A 16,493-nucleotide genomic window follows, 5' to 3' on the forward strand; every position below is an offset into this window, starting at 1 on the left:
TCCAAACTGCTTGGTTTCATCAGTGTTACCACATCATTTGTCTTCAGTTCATAGCCTTTCTCTTCTTCCTGATTTTAAAAGCGACAAGGAAGGATTTGGAAATACTGGATGTCTCAAGACAATTGTGACTTGAAAGGGCTTGAACAGCAGTACAGACTTCTTGAAAGAGCAGTGCAGTTGCCTTTGGAAAAACCTGTCGCTAGATTTTGCATATCTACCAGTTTTTTATGCCTTTAACATGTATCCATTTCCTTGCCTGCAATAAAATAAGATTGCCGTCCATCCAGTTGCTAGTTGCATGATTGATGTCTTGTCTAGTCTTGCCTCCAGTTCCCACAGGTTTTGATGCTGGACTATCGCTGCATGCTTCCTATTATGCTGAACACCCTTTCTATCAGTAGCTCATTCATAGCTATCCGTGGTTCTGTAACTCCTGGCTACCTTTGCTGGACAGAGGTTGAAAGCAAACTGGATCTCTGCCCACCAAGGCTCCACCCCCTTTTGGAGAACTTAGCTTCTTAAAAGGGCAGCCCTCTGATCTGAAGGCTCTCCTTCTCTGCACCATAGGATCACTCCTGTGCTGCTGTACCTAAGGGCAGGTACTGTGTAAGCCATTGGGTCCCTAAAGCTCAGGAGAAGACACCAGTGAAGTCTCCTGATCTCTAGCAGAAACTGGTCCAGCTCCTTATTTGGTGCCTATGCAACCTTTGACTCTGTCTAGATTGCTGCTGGGCTCAGAATTCATGCCACCAAGCTTGGCAAACTATCTATGACTAAGACTACAGGTATTCTATAACCTTAGATACTGAGAGGTGACTTCTGTGCAGTTTTTACTCATGATTCAATTCCAAAAATAATCACTTACAATTACAGTGGTACCTTGGTTTAAGAACAGCTTAGTTTATGAACAACTAGGATTAAAAACTCTGCAAACCCGCAAGTAGGTGTTTTGGTTTGTGAACTTTGCCTTGAAATAAGAACATGTTTTGCTTCCTGTTGAGTGTGTTCCATTTGTAAATTGAGTTCCCCACTGCTATGGGAAAGCACACCTTGGTTTAAGAATGCTTTGGTTTAAGAACGGATTTCTGGAATGGATTAAGTTAGTAAACTAAGGTACCACTGTATAGTCTTTGCTCTGATAAGTGATTATTAGAATCTGTGTGACATTATATCCTAAATATAAATATAATTAAATTGCCCTAGATTGTAGAATCGTGTCTCATATCACGAAAACTAGCTTTCTGAATAAAAATGACACTGAGTCTGGTGGCATGAAGCCTTCTAAGCCTGGACTGGGGGGCAAGTTCAAGTTCAATCTACGAAAATGCACAATGAACTCCTGTCTAGCATAGAGATTCACTGCAGAATAGACAGCACCAGCTGATTCTGCTTATATAGAGGCTGTCTGTGCCAGGTACTTGCCAGAGGGTGTTATAATAGGCTGCATACAGGGAATTTAATAGTGTATTCTGCATAGCCCTAGTGAGAGAAAGTGTGTGTGTGTGTGTAGAGGTGGGGTGGGGGCCTATACTGATGTTAGTAAAGAGTGCTAATGTGCTTTGAAGGGACTACAGAGTGCCTATCAAATGTTTCCATTAGTAATATATAAATCCTTATCAAAATGACTTTTTAGGAAAGTTGTATTGCATTTAACCTAAGGGAAGAGCCATCTTGGAATACTAGACTTCCCTGTGCCCCAGCCTATTAAAAACTGATTGTAAGCATTGTGTATTCTAATAAGGTTTTGTATTGGGTATAATCCTTGTCTTGTGTATGTTCTCCTTCCCTTTTCACTCTTCCCCTTTTAAACATGGAGCAATTGTGTGTTTCCCCAGAGCCTATTATAATTAGTTGCCCCTACTTCTGCATTATTATTATTTTTCAACAAATCTGCCCTGGCATGTTTAACTTGAGATTGCATGCAATGCATTAATATGGGAAAAGTTGGAGCTGGTTTCAGACCTTCTGCGAGAGCTGATCTCAGGCTTGAACATGAAGTGGATGTCTTTACAAACCTTCATTCTGAAACCCCAATCTCTTAAGCCTGCATTCCAACATATATTGTGCATTTTCTCTTCCCCCTGCTTGTGGAAGACTTGCAGGAGAGAAGGAGCCGTTCACACCTCATGGAAAACTAACTTGTAAAAATACGTGCCATATTTCGCTGAGCTCTCTCCGTCACCAAGTCAACATCACATTGTTGTGTCATTCAGCTTTCCCAGGCTCCATAGAAACAGGTACTAGGGTCCAGCTAGATTTGTCTTTGGCATGCAGAAAGTCCTGAATGGGCATGCCAATTTCCTTTCTGATGTCTTGCTCTTCAAGGGATGTGTTGCATCTTACTTTGCCAAACCTTTATTAGGCATTGCAAGTATAGGCCATCATAAAACATCCGTATATAAAAAATTAAAATATATACAAATAAACAGCCATGTAAAATATATAATGATGAGGATTTTCGTTGGGATTTCTTCCCGCTCAATAGTGCCATTCACCACTTTAAGAGATACTATTGACAAAAACTCAGCCATCCTTACAGTTACTTCGGGATTAATGTCAGACAGATAAAATCTGATATTTTCATTGTGCCATGATGTCAGACGACCCAAAAAATGGGATAGCACACGTCTGTGTAGCTGGTTGTACAATAGACAGTAGAAAATGATAGGTTCTACAGTGTCCAGCACATTCAAAGAACATTCGCAATGTCTGTCATTTCTGGGGATGTTTAAATATCTGCCCTTGACAAAGGGGAAAACGTTCAGTCGGGCTAACATAAAGGTCCTGCGTTGGACTGGAATTATTAATTTTGAGATATTAGTGACCCTGTTATCTGTTGTATTTAAACCATAGAACTTGGGGGAGCAAAATTTATTTACAGCTGACTCGATGTTTTGTTTTCCAGTGTCCCTTAATTTGCTTTGAATATTGCAATAAATATATTGCTCAGTTGAATTATACAAGGGTTCCAAGTCAATACCAATAGATCTGATTTTGCTATGTAAGAATTGGAACCATCTGGATTTATAAGAGTCCTTAAGCAAGTCAGAGAGCAGACTCGGAAGGTTGGCAACGATAAAGGCAACACAACCAGTTTTTATAGTGCTAGCCCACACCCAATATTCCATCTTGTGTATACCTAGTTCTGTACACATCGTCTCATACTTGATTGAACTTGGGAGCCCCAGGATACGTCTCAAGAAACTTGAGTGTATCTTATCTCAGTCACTATTATATGCGTGCATCCATATTGGGATCCCAAAAAGTAGCTGGGACGACACTTTAGCGTGAAAATCTGAATAGCAGCTGGTATAAATTGGTTACCTTTCTGAAAATAAAAGTGAGTTACTGCTGAGGAGGTACACTTTGCCTATTTTACAGCACATGTGCAGTGGTTTGACCAACCTGAGTTGCTCTGGAATAAAATTCCGAGATTTCTTTGCATCTTTACTTGCTGGATTTCTTGCCCTCTTATTTTCCATTTCTCTAATTTCCGGGGATTAGAGAAGACCAGAATTTTTGTCTTCTCATAATTTGTTGAAAGTTTATTGGCTTCACAATAGGAAACTAGGGAGAGTAAAAGATGTTTCTGACCTATCCTCGTCAGAGATAATAAGGCCTCCTCATCCGCATACAGTAAAAGTGGGACCAGACACATTGCACCACGGTGTGTGGCAGCTTTTCTGGCCCCCTTGAAAACAGGCGTAGGGTCATGCTTAGGGTCAAGGTTTGTCCTTCAATTGCACACCAGTCTGCCTTAAATATGCATGCCAGTTTTAATTCTGATGTCTCTGTGTTCAAGGGGGATATCAAAGTGGATGTGGAAGGTTGAGCTGATACTCTCTTTATTGCTGATTGGTACTTCTTCTTCTAGCTACTTCTTACATTTAAAATTGCTCCAATTCCCAAGGAAGTCAGTGGAGCATAAACACGCAACTGTCTTTCAGTTACACTTATTTCATTGGCTTCCACTGACTTCTGCTGGATTGGACCCCTCCTCCTGCAGTGAATGGACTGGCAAGAAAATAGCTAGCTGTACTTCTGCTCCCTTTGCTCCATCACATTGCTTCATCATAGCCTCATATATCTTCTGAAATATGACAAAAGAATACATGTTGCTGCCCACCTCATTGTCACTAGGGTTGAACATTGGTCCTGCGTGCAGCCCAAATTCAAAGAGAATGTAGGTGATTCTTGTGATGTTTTCACATGCTTGCCAGAAGAAATATCAACAACCTCAGATATGCAGATGACACAACCTTGATGGCAGAAAGTGAGGAGGAATTAAAGAACCTTTTAATGAGGGTGAAAGAGGAGAGTGCAAAATATGGTCTGAAGCTCAACATCAAAAAAACGAAGATCATGGCCACTGGTCCCATCACCTCCTGGCAAACAGAAGGGGAAGAAATGGAGGCAGTGAGAGATTTTACTTTCTTGGGCTCCATGATCACTGCAGATGGTGACAGCAGTCACGAAATTAAAAGACGCCTGCTTCTTGGGAGAAAAGCAATGACAAACCTAGACAGCATCTTAAAAAGCAGAGACATCACCTTGCCAACAAAGGTCCGTATAGTAAAAGCTATGGTTTTCCCAGTAGTGATGTATGGAAGTGAGAGCTGGACCATAAAGAAGGCTGATCGCCGAAGAATTGATGCTCAATGGTGCTGGAGGAGACACTTGAGAGTCCCATGGACTGCAAGAAGATCAAACCTATCCATTCTTAAGGAAATCAGCCCGGAGTGCTCACTGGAAGGTCAGATCGTGAAGCTGAGGCTCCAATACTTTGGCCACCTCATGAGAAGAGAAGACTCCCTAGAAAAGACCCTGATGTTGGGAAAGATTAAGGGCACAAGGAGAAGGGGACAACAGAGGACGAGGTGGTTGGACAGTGTTCTTGAAGCTACTAACATGAGTTTGACCAAACTGCGGGAGACAGTGGAAGACAGGAGTGCCTGGTGTGCTCTGGTCCATGGGGTCACAAAGAGTCGGACACGACTAAACGACTAAACAACAACGAAGCTTCTTGAGTCAGATCAGGGACTTCCTAAAGCTCATCCCTTCACTTCCTTCTCTCCATGGTGGAGGGGAGAAAGAATTTTTGTGGTGGCAGTCTCTGCAGCTGGGGACGGGTGTCATCAGGTCAAGGTGCTGTTAGCTTTCTCCCATTGATCCTGGCCTGCCAGTGCATATTTCTAATTGTCACACTGGAAAGAACAGTTGCGTGGATTATTTCTACATGTGGGAGAATCTCCCACTGGCCCCTCCTAGTGGTGCAGCAGTTAAACTGCTAGCACAGTTTTACATCTGGTATGGTTTGAAATTGGATGGGGGACTCGCCGTGTGTTAAGATTCCTGTACTGCAGGGGGTTGAACTAGATGGCCCTTGGGGTCTCTTCCAATTCTACGATTTTAGTTGCTTAATAGTAATCAGAATGAGAAGGAAAAAACCCATCTGGTGCAGCATTTCTCAGACTGTGGGTTAATAGCCCTTGGTTCCCTTTCAGATGGGCTTCAGCATTTCAATCCATCCCTCACCCATGGAATGATAGAATTGAAGAGTTGAAAGGGACCACAAGGGCAGTGTTAAAAACTGAGATATGAAAGCTAGGAGCTAAATAGCACCTTAAACCTAGGTTATGGGTGCAACAACAGAATGTCTAAGCACGCTTTTTATAACAAGTATACAGAGCTGAAAATGAATGACCTGCAGCTAAAATATTATGTTCATTTTTCACATGGTCTAGTCCTTCACCTACCCACCCCCCTAATATTCTTAAAAGGGTCTCTTCTCCAGTCTTCAGAGAGTAGCTGGAAGTGGGGAGGCAGAAAAAGGTCCTCCTCTCCTTCCACTTTGCAGTTTTAATTTGAAAACGTATGCGCAGTACTGCGCCCAGAGCTCAGAAACTGCTCGCGCTAATGAAATTACTGGTCACAAAATGCACCTAGAACAGTGGGAGTTTTGAACACTGCACAAGAGTCATCTACTCCAACCCCTTGCAATGCAGGAATTTTTTGCCCAATGTGGGGTTCGAACCCACAACCCTGAGATCAAGAATCTCATGACCTACTGACTTTGGTTATGCCAGCCTCAAATGCCATGGAGTCTTCTGTCTACATGGAAGTGGAAGCAAGGATGTTGCATGCTAAGTTGAAGAGGAGGAGAGGGAAAAGAGAGAAGGAAAGAAAGGAAATGGTCAGAGTGTGCAGCCAAGTATGAGGGAATGTAAAGAGAAAGAGAAAGATGGCGTCAAAAGGGGGATGATGAGCTGAGGGAGAGGATAAAGAAGCAATTTCCAAAGGTGGATGTCAGTGTTTGCCAACTGATTATGCCAAACTCTGCCTCCATCTGTTGCCATTCTTTGACTGCCCTTGCACCGTCATTTTATGACCAGTGGTCCTCAGTAATTTTCAGCACTCTTCAAGTGGACCCTGGGGAGTTTGAGAACCCCTGATATCTAGGATATTGAGGGCAATTGGAAGCAGCTTTTTGTTTTAATGTTGAAATACATATTTTGTTCAAAGATTAGAATAGAAAAGTATTCTTTCTTGCATAGTCTCATGTCTTAAATAGGAAAAAACCTCTACGCCTGCATTTCTTGTGGATTCATATAACTGAGTTACTGATTTGCTTTCTTTGGTGAAATGTTTTGATGCTTTGTATAAGGAACTTTTGAATGCAAAATATTGCTATTCTATGTTCCATATGAAACACACCTGTACATATGTTTGTATGTATGTATGTATGTATGTATGTAAACAAGCTTTCTCCTTTAAAGTAACATTTGTATGATTTTTAGGCTTCTACTTTCTTAGATTGTGTCTTCTTTGCACGTTTTCCCAAACACAATATGCACGTCCGAGTCAAGATGGATGAACATTAATACAACTGAAACTGATTTGTTTCCATTTCAGAGATGAACGGAACCAGTCAATTATTGTAAGTGGAGAATCTGGAGCTGGAAAAACAGTCTCTGCTAAATATGCTATGAGATATTTTGCCACTGTAAGCGGGTCTGCAAGTGAAGCTAATGTCGAAGAGAGAGTATTGGCTTCCAATCCTATAATGGAGGTAAGACCAGGAACATGGTTACTTTAAGTCTCATGGAGGGTTCTTTTGCTAGTTGATTTGCCTTTGCTAAAGTGAAGCCAGGGGTTTGCAGGGAAATGTTGGTTGTAAAAGTAGTTTTATTACAAATGGAAGATAATAACCCCACCCTAGCCCTGAAATATGGCTGGTCGAGCTGTTGGCCTTTAGCTGGAAGAAAAGGAAATGATAAAAATATTTCAGGCAATATGGTCCCAATTTCTAGAGTGCTTTCCATCCTTCTAAAAAGTGGAGAGGAGCAGGTAACACAGTGAGTGACTAATTCTTTCTAATCCGAACTTCAGAGAATGAATGTCTGCTCATATGGTTATTATTTACTAGAATTTGCATGTGCTGTGAAATAAGGAGTGGGTTTGAAGCTTACGCATCGCCCCAACTCCCACTCCCTATTTTATTTGTTTTATTTTAAGTTGGGATCTCCCTGTTCCTGGCACTCAAACCTTACTTCTTAGTGTATGACCCTTAGTCCTAATCTCATAATGCATACAAATCTTGCAGGGTGAATATCCTCTGAATAGCCCTGGAGCTGGACAAAGGCATTTTACGGAGGTACCTAAACAACGCCTTTCAGCAATATACAGTGGTACCTTGGGTTACATACGCTTCAGGTTACAGACTCCGCTAACCCAGAAATAGTACCTTGGGTTAAGAACTTTGCTTCAGGATGAGAACAGAAATCATGCTCCGGCGGTGTGGCGGCAGCAGGAGGCCCCATTAGCTAAAGTGGTGCTTCAGGCTAAGAACAGTTTCAGGTTAAGAATGGCCCTCCGGAACGAATTAAGTACTTAACCCGAGGTACCACTGTAATTATATTTTGGAGTTACACAAGCCTCTGAAAAAGAACCCTATTTAATAGACTGTTCCACTGTACTGTATTAAACTTTTATTTGTAGTTCTTAATTGCTTTTCTATTTTAAAAATACCAAAAGTGACATATAACATTAAAATCATGTCCTAAAGCATGTTATAGAGATGGTATAGATAGAAAAACAATAAATAATAAAAGCATTCAGTAATTGACAACAAGCATCGTGATCATGCTAGTTAAGCTGGAATTCATTCCATATGGTCTGGTATGGAATTTAATTTAGAGGAATGTCATAATTATAAACAAATTTCATGGGAATTGTTGACGTTGAATGAAGCTCCCTTTCTCCCTTGGTAATTTTTAAAAATATACCTTTTCCTTGTTTTAAGCATTTCTTGAAACAAACAAAAGCGGAGATGACACTGTCTGCCCTAATGCAGCTTTGGCACAGTTTTTTTAAGTATTCAGAGATAAGGTAATTTTGCCTGGTTTGCTGTGTTGTGTGACATTTCCAAACAATATTACTGAACACTTATCGTTACCAAATGCACTAACAAATGGGCATATATTTTCATTCTTGTAGCCTGATACAGCATTTTTATGGGGATAGTTCTAGGAAACTTGCAAAATGCTGTTTGTAGACCTGTAGAGCTGTTGCTAAATTTTGTCTCCAACATGCAAGAAACCACTGAGAACTATTTTGAAGGTAATTTCTGTAGGATTTGCAGTGTACAATTCCAGTTCTCATCTCCTTTACTCTCACTTCAACCCTGTGAAATGTTGATTATGTTGCAAAAGGCACACCCAGAGCTTTGAGCCTGAGAATCGCATCCCTTTTTACTAGGCCAGAGATTGGGGAACTTGGGGCCCTCCTGTTGTTCTTGGCCTTCAACTCTCACCATCTCTGGCCATTGATGGGGCTGATGGGACTTGTAATACTACGACATCTGGAGGGTTACAGGTACAAAGGCACGGAATGAGTAATCCAGTGCATTAGGAACATAGGAAACTTATACTGCATCAGATCACTGGTTTATTTGTCTCAGTACTGTCTAGATCAGAGCTTTCTAAACTGTGTGTCACGACATGTTAGTGTGTCGGCTGCAGCATGTAGGTGTCGTGTGAATGCTTCCCGGACTCCTCCTGGGGTTGGAAAGGGGTTAGTTTAACCTCTGGTTTGCTAGTAAAACTGACTTACTGTGTTGCAAAATGATGCATGTCTAAAAGGTGTGTCACCAACATGAAATGTTTGGAAAGCTCTGGTCTAGACTGATTTGCAAAAGCTCTCCAGGATTTCAGACGGAGGTCTCTCCCAGTCCTATCCAGAGATAGGAGGCGGAAGGCTGAACTTAGGAGCTTCTGTGTACAAAGCAAATGCATTCCCACCAAGCTATGGTCCTTACAAAGATGTCCCCACTACTTCAAAAGTCTTATATTTAACCAATTTGTGTCATATTATGCTTCTTGTGATATGCTGCCCCCTGCAACTCCGATGTGACAGGTGCAGGAATAAGGCAAGTGGCTTAGAAAGTAGTATTAGTTTGTGGATTTGTGCCATAGAGTGCCACTAACATGCAGATAGTTGCAAGAGAAATACATGTAGGAAACTCATCTTAAGAAAAGGGACTTCTTGCATACTGCTGTCTATATGTTTTTTAATGAATTGCTTTCATATTTACTGCTACTTTATCTTCCCACATAAAGAGGTCTGCTTGTGTCTATAAATGACATGTGTGCATTTATTAATGTATTTTTGAGGAGAGGAGACATTATTCACGAAATTAGGGCTGCAGACTGAACAACTATTGTTATTATTATTATTATTAATTATATCCTGCCTATCCAGTTAGGCTGCCCCAGCCACTCTGGACGGCTCCCAACATATATTAAAACATTACACATTAAGAGGCTTTCCTTTACAGGGCTGCCTTCAAATGTCTTCTAAAGGTTATATAGTTACTCATCTCCTTGACATCTGATGGAAGGGTGTTCCACAGGGTGGAATAATTAGATTAAATTTTCTTAATCGTATGAGTTTACTCAGTTAATGGAATGATGTACTGATTAAATGTATATATTGGTAAAAACAATAGTTCTAGAGTAAGAAGCATTTCTTTTTAAATAATGCATGCATGTGTCAAAGCAGACTTATCTTGGAAGTATGTTTCTGAGAAAAAAGGATGGAACCTACAGTTTTCATAAGTACTTGGTTTGGTTTTTTTAACTGCTTGATGAATCCGGCACACATTTTTAGTCCATTAAATTAAAATAAGTTTTAGCTAATTAAGTCATGTAGCCGATGATTATATTAAACATCACAGCCAGAGTGAAAATCCATATTTAATAGTCAATAGGCTTCATTTGTGGTTCAGGTAATTTCTTGTAATGTAATTCAGCCACCTCCTCTAATGCTGCAGGTAGGTTCTTAACCGGGAAAGCTGAATATTGACTGCCTCCACTCCCCCTTTTCCTTTCCTTTCCCCCTTCACTCTGGTTTTATTATTGTTTGGTTTTTTGTTGTTATTGCTGTGTTTGTTGTATTCATATAAACAAACAACTCCCCCCCCAAAAAACCTACAAAATCTTAAATTTAAAAAACTGTGCAAAATAAGGAAAACTGTGCAATCCTTTGCATGTCCACTCAAAAGTAAGCCTCATTGAGTTCAGTGGGACTTACCCCCAGGTAAGTGTGTATAAGGTTGCAGCCTCAAATTGTTCATCCCTCTTTGTTTTCCCTCTCACAGTCTATTGGGAATGCCAAAACCACACGGAATGACAACAGTAGCCGCTTCGGAAAGTACATCGAAATAGGTTTCGATAAAAGGTTTCGAATCATTGGTGCCAACATGAGAACTTACCTCTTAGAAAAATCACGAGTGGTATTTCAGGTAAAATGAATGCAAACTTGTTTTTGCTTGTCTGTGTAGGAGTTCCATTGTGAGTCGATACATGATGGCATGCTTACATAACCTAGCATTCATGGAGGGCAAGGAATGGTTGCTTTGGAAATACTGAACAATAATGTGTCATGTCCAGCTACTTAATGCAGAATCACTGCACATCCATCTAGCATACTTAGGAGAAACAATGAGTTCCTTAGCAATGTGATTCTTGTATCTCAAAGTAGCTGTTTTACTACAAAGGAATTTCAGAAATAGACTGGAAAGAGAAGCTGCTGAATTGCAACTCATTACCAAACTTAAAACCATGGAGAGACCTGGTCTGAACAAAGACATTGGATTCTTATCTCATTATACATGACAAAGCCATTTTTCACCTTCTCACCCCTTGCTTTTTCCTGTAAGACCTATTGCAGTCGTTAGAGTCGTCAACAGGATCATCACAGCTATCTGCCAATCACCCATTCCCACCACCCTTCTGAGTAATACCCCTCCCCACCTTCTCACTATATAGAAGGATCTGGCAACTTCTGTTTCAGTGTATCTGAAGAAGTGTGCATGCACACGAAAGCTCATACCAAGAACTAACTTAGTTGGTCTTTAAGGTGCTACTGGAAGGAAATTTTTTTGTTTTGTTTTAGCAATGTGATGTTATTGAGAAAGAGAGAGAGATAACAAGGATTTTATTCCTTGAAAGCTGAACTATTTTGCCAGACCAGGAACTGTGTTTCAGTTCATGCAGCTAGGGGAAATGAGCAGAAACAAGAACATTTTCCCTCCACTTCAGCTATACTACAAGGGGTAGAGGGAGTGTTCAGGCAGTGTGTACGTCCTGAAAGACTAAGAAAGAGATGGATAACCTGTGACGCTAGATGTTGGTGGACTCCCGATTCCCATCTTGCTGGGGCTGATGAAGGTTGAAGTACAACAAAATATGGAGGGCCACAGGTCCTCCATCCGTGGACTAGGAGAAGGAGGAGGAGGGTTCCGTACAGAAATACTGAGGGTGAGATCCCCTCCCTCCCCTTCTCCATCATCTCCAGTTCCTTCATATGGGATACAATGAGAGGGTGATAAATCCTGCAGTTTCTACCTGTTAATCCAGGGAAAAGGAACCTGTGACCCTCCAGACGTTGTTGGATTCCAGATCCCATCGGCCCCAGCCACCATTGCCAGTAATCAGGGATGATGGAGTTGTAGTCCAACAATATCTGGAGGGCTATAAGTTTCCCTTCATTACGTTAATTGACAGCTGGTGACCTTTTTCCTTTAGAAGGCTTGCAGAGCAAATGAAATAAGGGAAGTATTTTGCTGAATTAATATATGTTTGTCCCTGGAGCGTTTAACATTATCCCTATTACTCCAGTGTCCATTCAGTTCTTCATTAAAGTACAAAATGGAATCATCCGTGTGTGTGTGTCTATAAAGGTATTTATGTGTTTATAGATATCTTTTATTTCATTTTATTATAGGCAGAAGAAGAGAGAAATTATCATATCTTCTACCAGCTCTGTGCTTCTGCAACGTTACCTGAATTTAAAACTTTGCGGTTAGGTATGATTTGCACATCTGCTCCATTTAATTATTCACATGACACGTTCCAAAGTAACATTACTGTGTTTTGAGTAATGGGTTTTAAATAACTGCTTAAGTTTCTATAAATATGCTTTTTGAAAATAGAGCACACTAAATTGCAAATCTATAAAGGTGAATGCAATTTCCTTCTGGGTGTGTTACATGCTACATGTGTTGTAGTTAGTATTATATTGCTTATTATGGCTAAATTAAAACACAGGGAGGTAAAAACAAATAAACCCCTATTCTGTAACAGAAAATCTTCATTTGAAACATTGCTTTAAATTTCCTTTTAAAACTTGAGTTGTTGCTGATGTTGCTACCATTGTTATTACCATTGATTTATTAATTGCCTTCTAAACCACTTAAGGTAAATCTCAAGGTGATTTACATATAAAATAATTAAAAATAGTTAAAAGCACAAAACAACAAGCACATTTAAAATAAGACCAAAATCCTAGCAAATGGACATTCTTGCAATAGCAGACATCTCTTGTATCTTGCCTTCAGCCTACAAAAGGGGGGTATAAATCCCTGTAATAGGTAAACAAAAGTTTGACTTATCGGTTTTACTTGAACATAGCATTATTCATTTTGCTGGGGTTTTTTTTTTTTTAGTCTTTTAAAAGTTAAAACATCTTTGTGGAATGCATTTCTTCTTTGTATGTAAAGATACTTTTGCTCGCTTTTTTATATTAGGAAATGCAAGCTATTTCCACTATACAAAGCAAGGAGGCAGTCCAGTCATTGATGGAATTGATGATGCTAAGGAGATGATGAACACCAGGCGGGCTTGCACTTTGTTGGGTAAGTCCTGGAAGCACATGAATTTCTTCAGGACTTTGAAACGGGGGCTATTGTGCCTAGTAGTACATTATTACCCACAGCATTAACACTTACAAACTGCTGTGTTTCACCATGCCAGTGGCATGCAAGCAGTTGGATGCTTCAGTGGATGTGCATTGAGAAGCCACAGGGGATGTATTTTAAGTAAGTTTGAGCATTTCTGCCTTTTTATTGGGTAAATAAAATACCCCTTTATGAAGCATGAATTTCTGAACCAGCTTGTGGCAGGCTCTATCCGTCTGCCTATCTGTCTAACTGTCTGTCTAACTATCTGTCTATCTATCTGTCTATCTATCTATCTATCTATCATCTATCTATCTATCTATCTATCTATCTATCATCTATCTATCTATCTATCATCTATCTAATTTGTACACCACCCTTCATCCAACGATCACAGAGTGGTTTACAACATATTTATTGGGAAGCTTATTATCCCAGCTCTTCATACAAAGGTTCAGGGCAGCTTCCAGCATAACCAGCACAATCCTGTATGTTTATGCACCACAGAATTCACTGGGGCTTTCACTCAGATAAGTGGGAATAGAAGTGGAGTGCAAAACAGTATTTAATAATAAACAGAAGAAATGGAGACAAATCTTTTTCAGGCATTGGGCTAACCTAGGGATGGAGAACCTTGGGCCCTACAGAAGTTGTTGGACTACAACGCCAATAAACCCCATCCAGCATGGACAATGGTCAAGGATGATGGGAGTCGAGCAACAGGTTCCCCATCCTTGTTCTAATGATCCTTTCTTGAATTCATTCTAGTATGTGTGTTTAGACTAGAGACCTGTAGCCAATGATTTCGTTAGTTCAAATCCATTTGTAAAATTCAGCCTCTCCCTATTTCTTGGCCTACCTGTCCTCTGTTTCTTGGGCTGTAATCCCATACAGTGGTACCTTGGGTTAAGTACTTAATTCATTCCGGAGGTCCATTCTTAACCTGAAACTGTTCTTAACCTAAAGCGCCACTTTAGCTAATGGGGCCTCCTGCTGCTGCCGCGCCACCAGAGCACGATTTCTGTTCTCATCCTGAAGCAAAGTTCTTAACCTGAAGCACTATTTCTGGGTTGGTGGAGTCTGTAACCTGAAGCGTATGTAACCTGAAGCGTATGTAACCCGAGGTTCCACTGTATTTCCCAAAGCAACCTCGTCCGCTTCCTTCCTAAGAAGCGCATACAGCCCTTCCTATTCTTTCATTCTGTGTGTCCACATTCCTGACAGGTTTACCATGAACAGTGAAAATATTTGTGACATAAATGACATCACAGCAAGCCGGCCAATGAGAGACAGGTGACAGACACAGTGTTGTGAGCAATTTGGCCAATTTTATGTATGTAATTTAGTACCTGATAGACATATCTTCCATTCCAAACCTCTCGTATTTTAATTAGCATTCAGACTTACTTATTGTATTTCTGGTTATGAGTAAAAAAGTTTTGTACTTTTTGTGTTGAGTTTTGATGTTTCTTCTCTCTGTTGTCATGCTGGCTTGCTCTTAAGATCTTCAGGGGACCCTTCTTTTAGTTGCATTTTCTTTTTTATCATACAGGGCCTGGTCTTTAATTTAGGCATTTAATAAATGTAAGACAGTGTTCTGGGTTCTACATGTTAACTGGGGAATACACATGTACAGTGGAACCTCAGTTTTCTAACGTAATCCATTCCAGAAGACCATTTGACTTCCAAAATGTTTGAAAACCAAAGCATGCATTTTCGGAAGCATTTACAGTGGTACCTCGGGATGCGAATGGGATCCGTTCCGGAGCCCCGTTCGCATCCTGAACAGAACGTAAGAAGCGACTGCGCGTGTGCGCCGGTCGCATTTTGTCGCTTCTGTGCATGCGCGTGACGTCATTTTGACAGTCTGCACATGCGCGAACGGCGAAACCCGGAAGTAACGTGCTCTGTTACTTCTGGGTCGCCGTGGAGCGCAACCTGAAAATACACATCCTGAAGCGTATTTATCCCGAGGTATGACTGTACTTAACAGAAAACGCAATGCGGAAGCCGTGTGGCACATTCGACTTTCAAAAATAATTTGGAAACCAAAACATTCAATTTCTGAGGTGTTTGAAAACCTAGGTTCCACTGTAGTAGATTTATGCAGCTGGTTTTTTTATGTGGTAAAATTTCCTTAAAAAAATTAAGGTAAACATAGAAAAGTAATATTCTCATATATATTGAACCCTGTCTGGGTGTTCTGATATATAATATGGGTATAGCAAGAAATTAAGGCAATTCTCTGAGTAATTAACAACTGAGATGTTATTGCAACACCTTCAGTTTGCACAACAGCTTGCAACAGTGTTGGGTCACCTGTGGCCCAGCATCTGTTGTTTGACCCCACCAGCCCAGATGGCATGGTCAGTGGCCCAGGCAGATGAGAGCTGTGGTCCAGTGAGATCTGAAGGACCACAGGTTTCCCATCTTGGCACTAAATGTGCATTTCAAGATAGTAGCTGATGCAAAAGGAGATAATATCTCACTATACAAATCTCCTTAAGGAGGCTTTTTTTACTGATGAGATGCCAGCAGATATTCACTGAGGATTGGGTTTGAATGTCATTTTCTCCACACTATGGCTAGTGCTTTTTTGTTGTCCTTGTCATCCTTGTTCAGATGCTTAATTGGACATGGCTTCATTGGACATTTGCATTTTAATCTCGGCAAAAGGAATACTGATTTCTTTTCTCTCCCCCACTCCCACCCAATATGATAGGTATTGTTGATTCCTGTCAGATGGGAATATTTCAGATCCTTGCTGCTATTCTTCACCTGGGCAATGTGGCATTCACATCTCGAGATGCTGACAGCTGTACAATACCAGTAAGTTCCAAATAAGTTCAAAGCAGTAAACATTGTAATATTTCTAATCTTCTTGGCCTGTTTTTGGATCAGCGTGCTGAACCTGGAAAAATGCAACCAATTTCTGTTTCCCCACTGCCTTTACCTTCTTCTACATCTTCCTTCACACTGGCTCATGATAAAATGTCACAGTTCACATATTTTAAGGAGCTATGTCAATATGTCTTGTTTGCAAGAGCATTGCATGAAATCGTTGTTTGTCTACCAGCAGTGCCTGTGAAGGAAAACATTTTGCCATACATTAGGAAGTTGTGCAGAAATTTACTTTTCTTTGTGCAAGGCTGGCCTCAGCCAAGTACAAAAGTAACATTGTTTTGCTCTCTGGTAGTCCATAGACATGTGGGATTAGGGTTAAGGAGGGTGGGCAGGTCCCAGGACAATTGTAATG

At 40.7% G+C, this 16,493-nt stretch overlaps 1 protein-coding gene across 3 annotated transcripts in view; it reads left to right on the forward strand.

Annotated features, from left to right (window-relative positions):
- MYO5A (myosin VA) overlaps nt 1–16,493 on the forward strand; it is a 121,297-nt gene that overhangs the window by 44,250 nt on the left and 60,554 nt on the right. For all 3 annotated transcript variants that reach the window (XM_053365977.1, XM_053365975.1, XM_053365978.1), the window contains exons 5-9: nt 6,913–7,069; nt 10,658–10,801; nt 12,286–12,367; nt 13,088–13,195; nt 15,960–16,066. In XM_053365977.1, coding sequence (XP_053221952.1) covers nt 6,913–7,069; nt 10,658–10,801; nt 12,286–12,367; nt 13,088–13,195; nt 15,960–16,066 — 598 coding nt within the window. The remainder of the gene's footprint in view (nt 1–6,912; nt 7,070–10,657; nt 10,802–12,285; nt 12,368–13,087; nt 13,196–15,959; nt 16,067–16,493) is intronic.

Source organism: Podarcis raffonei, chromosome 14 (genome assembly GCF_027172205.1).
Source record: "Podarcis raffonei isolate rPodRaf1 chromosome 14, rPodRaf1.pri, whole genome shotgun sequence".
Lineage (NCBI taxonomy): Eukaryota > Metazoa > Chordata > Lepidosauria > Squamata > Lacertidae > Podarcis > Podarcis raffonei.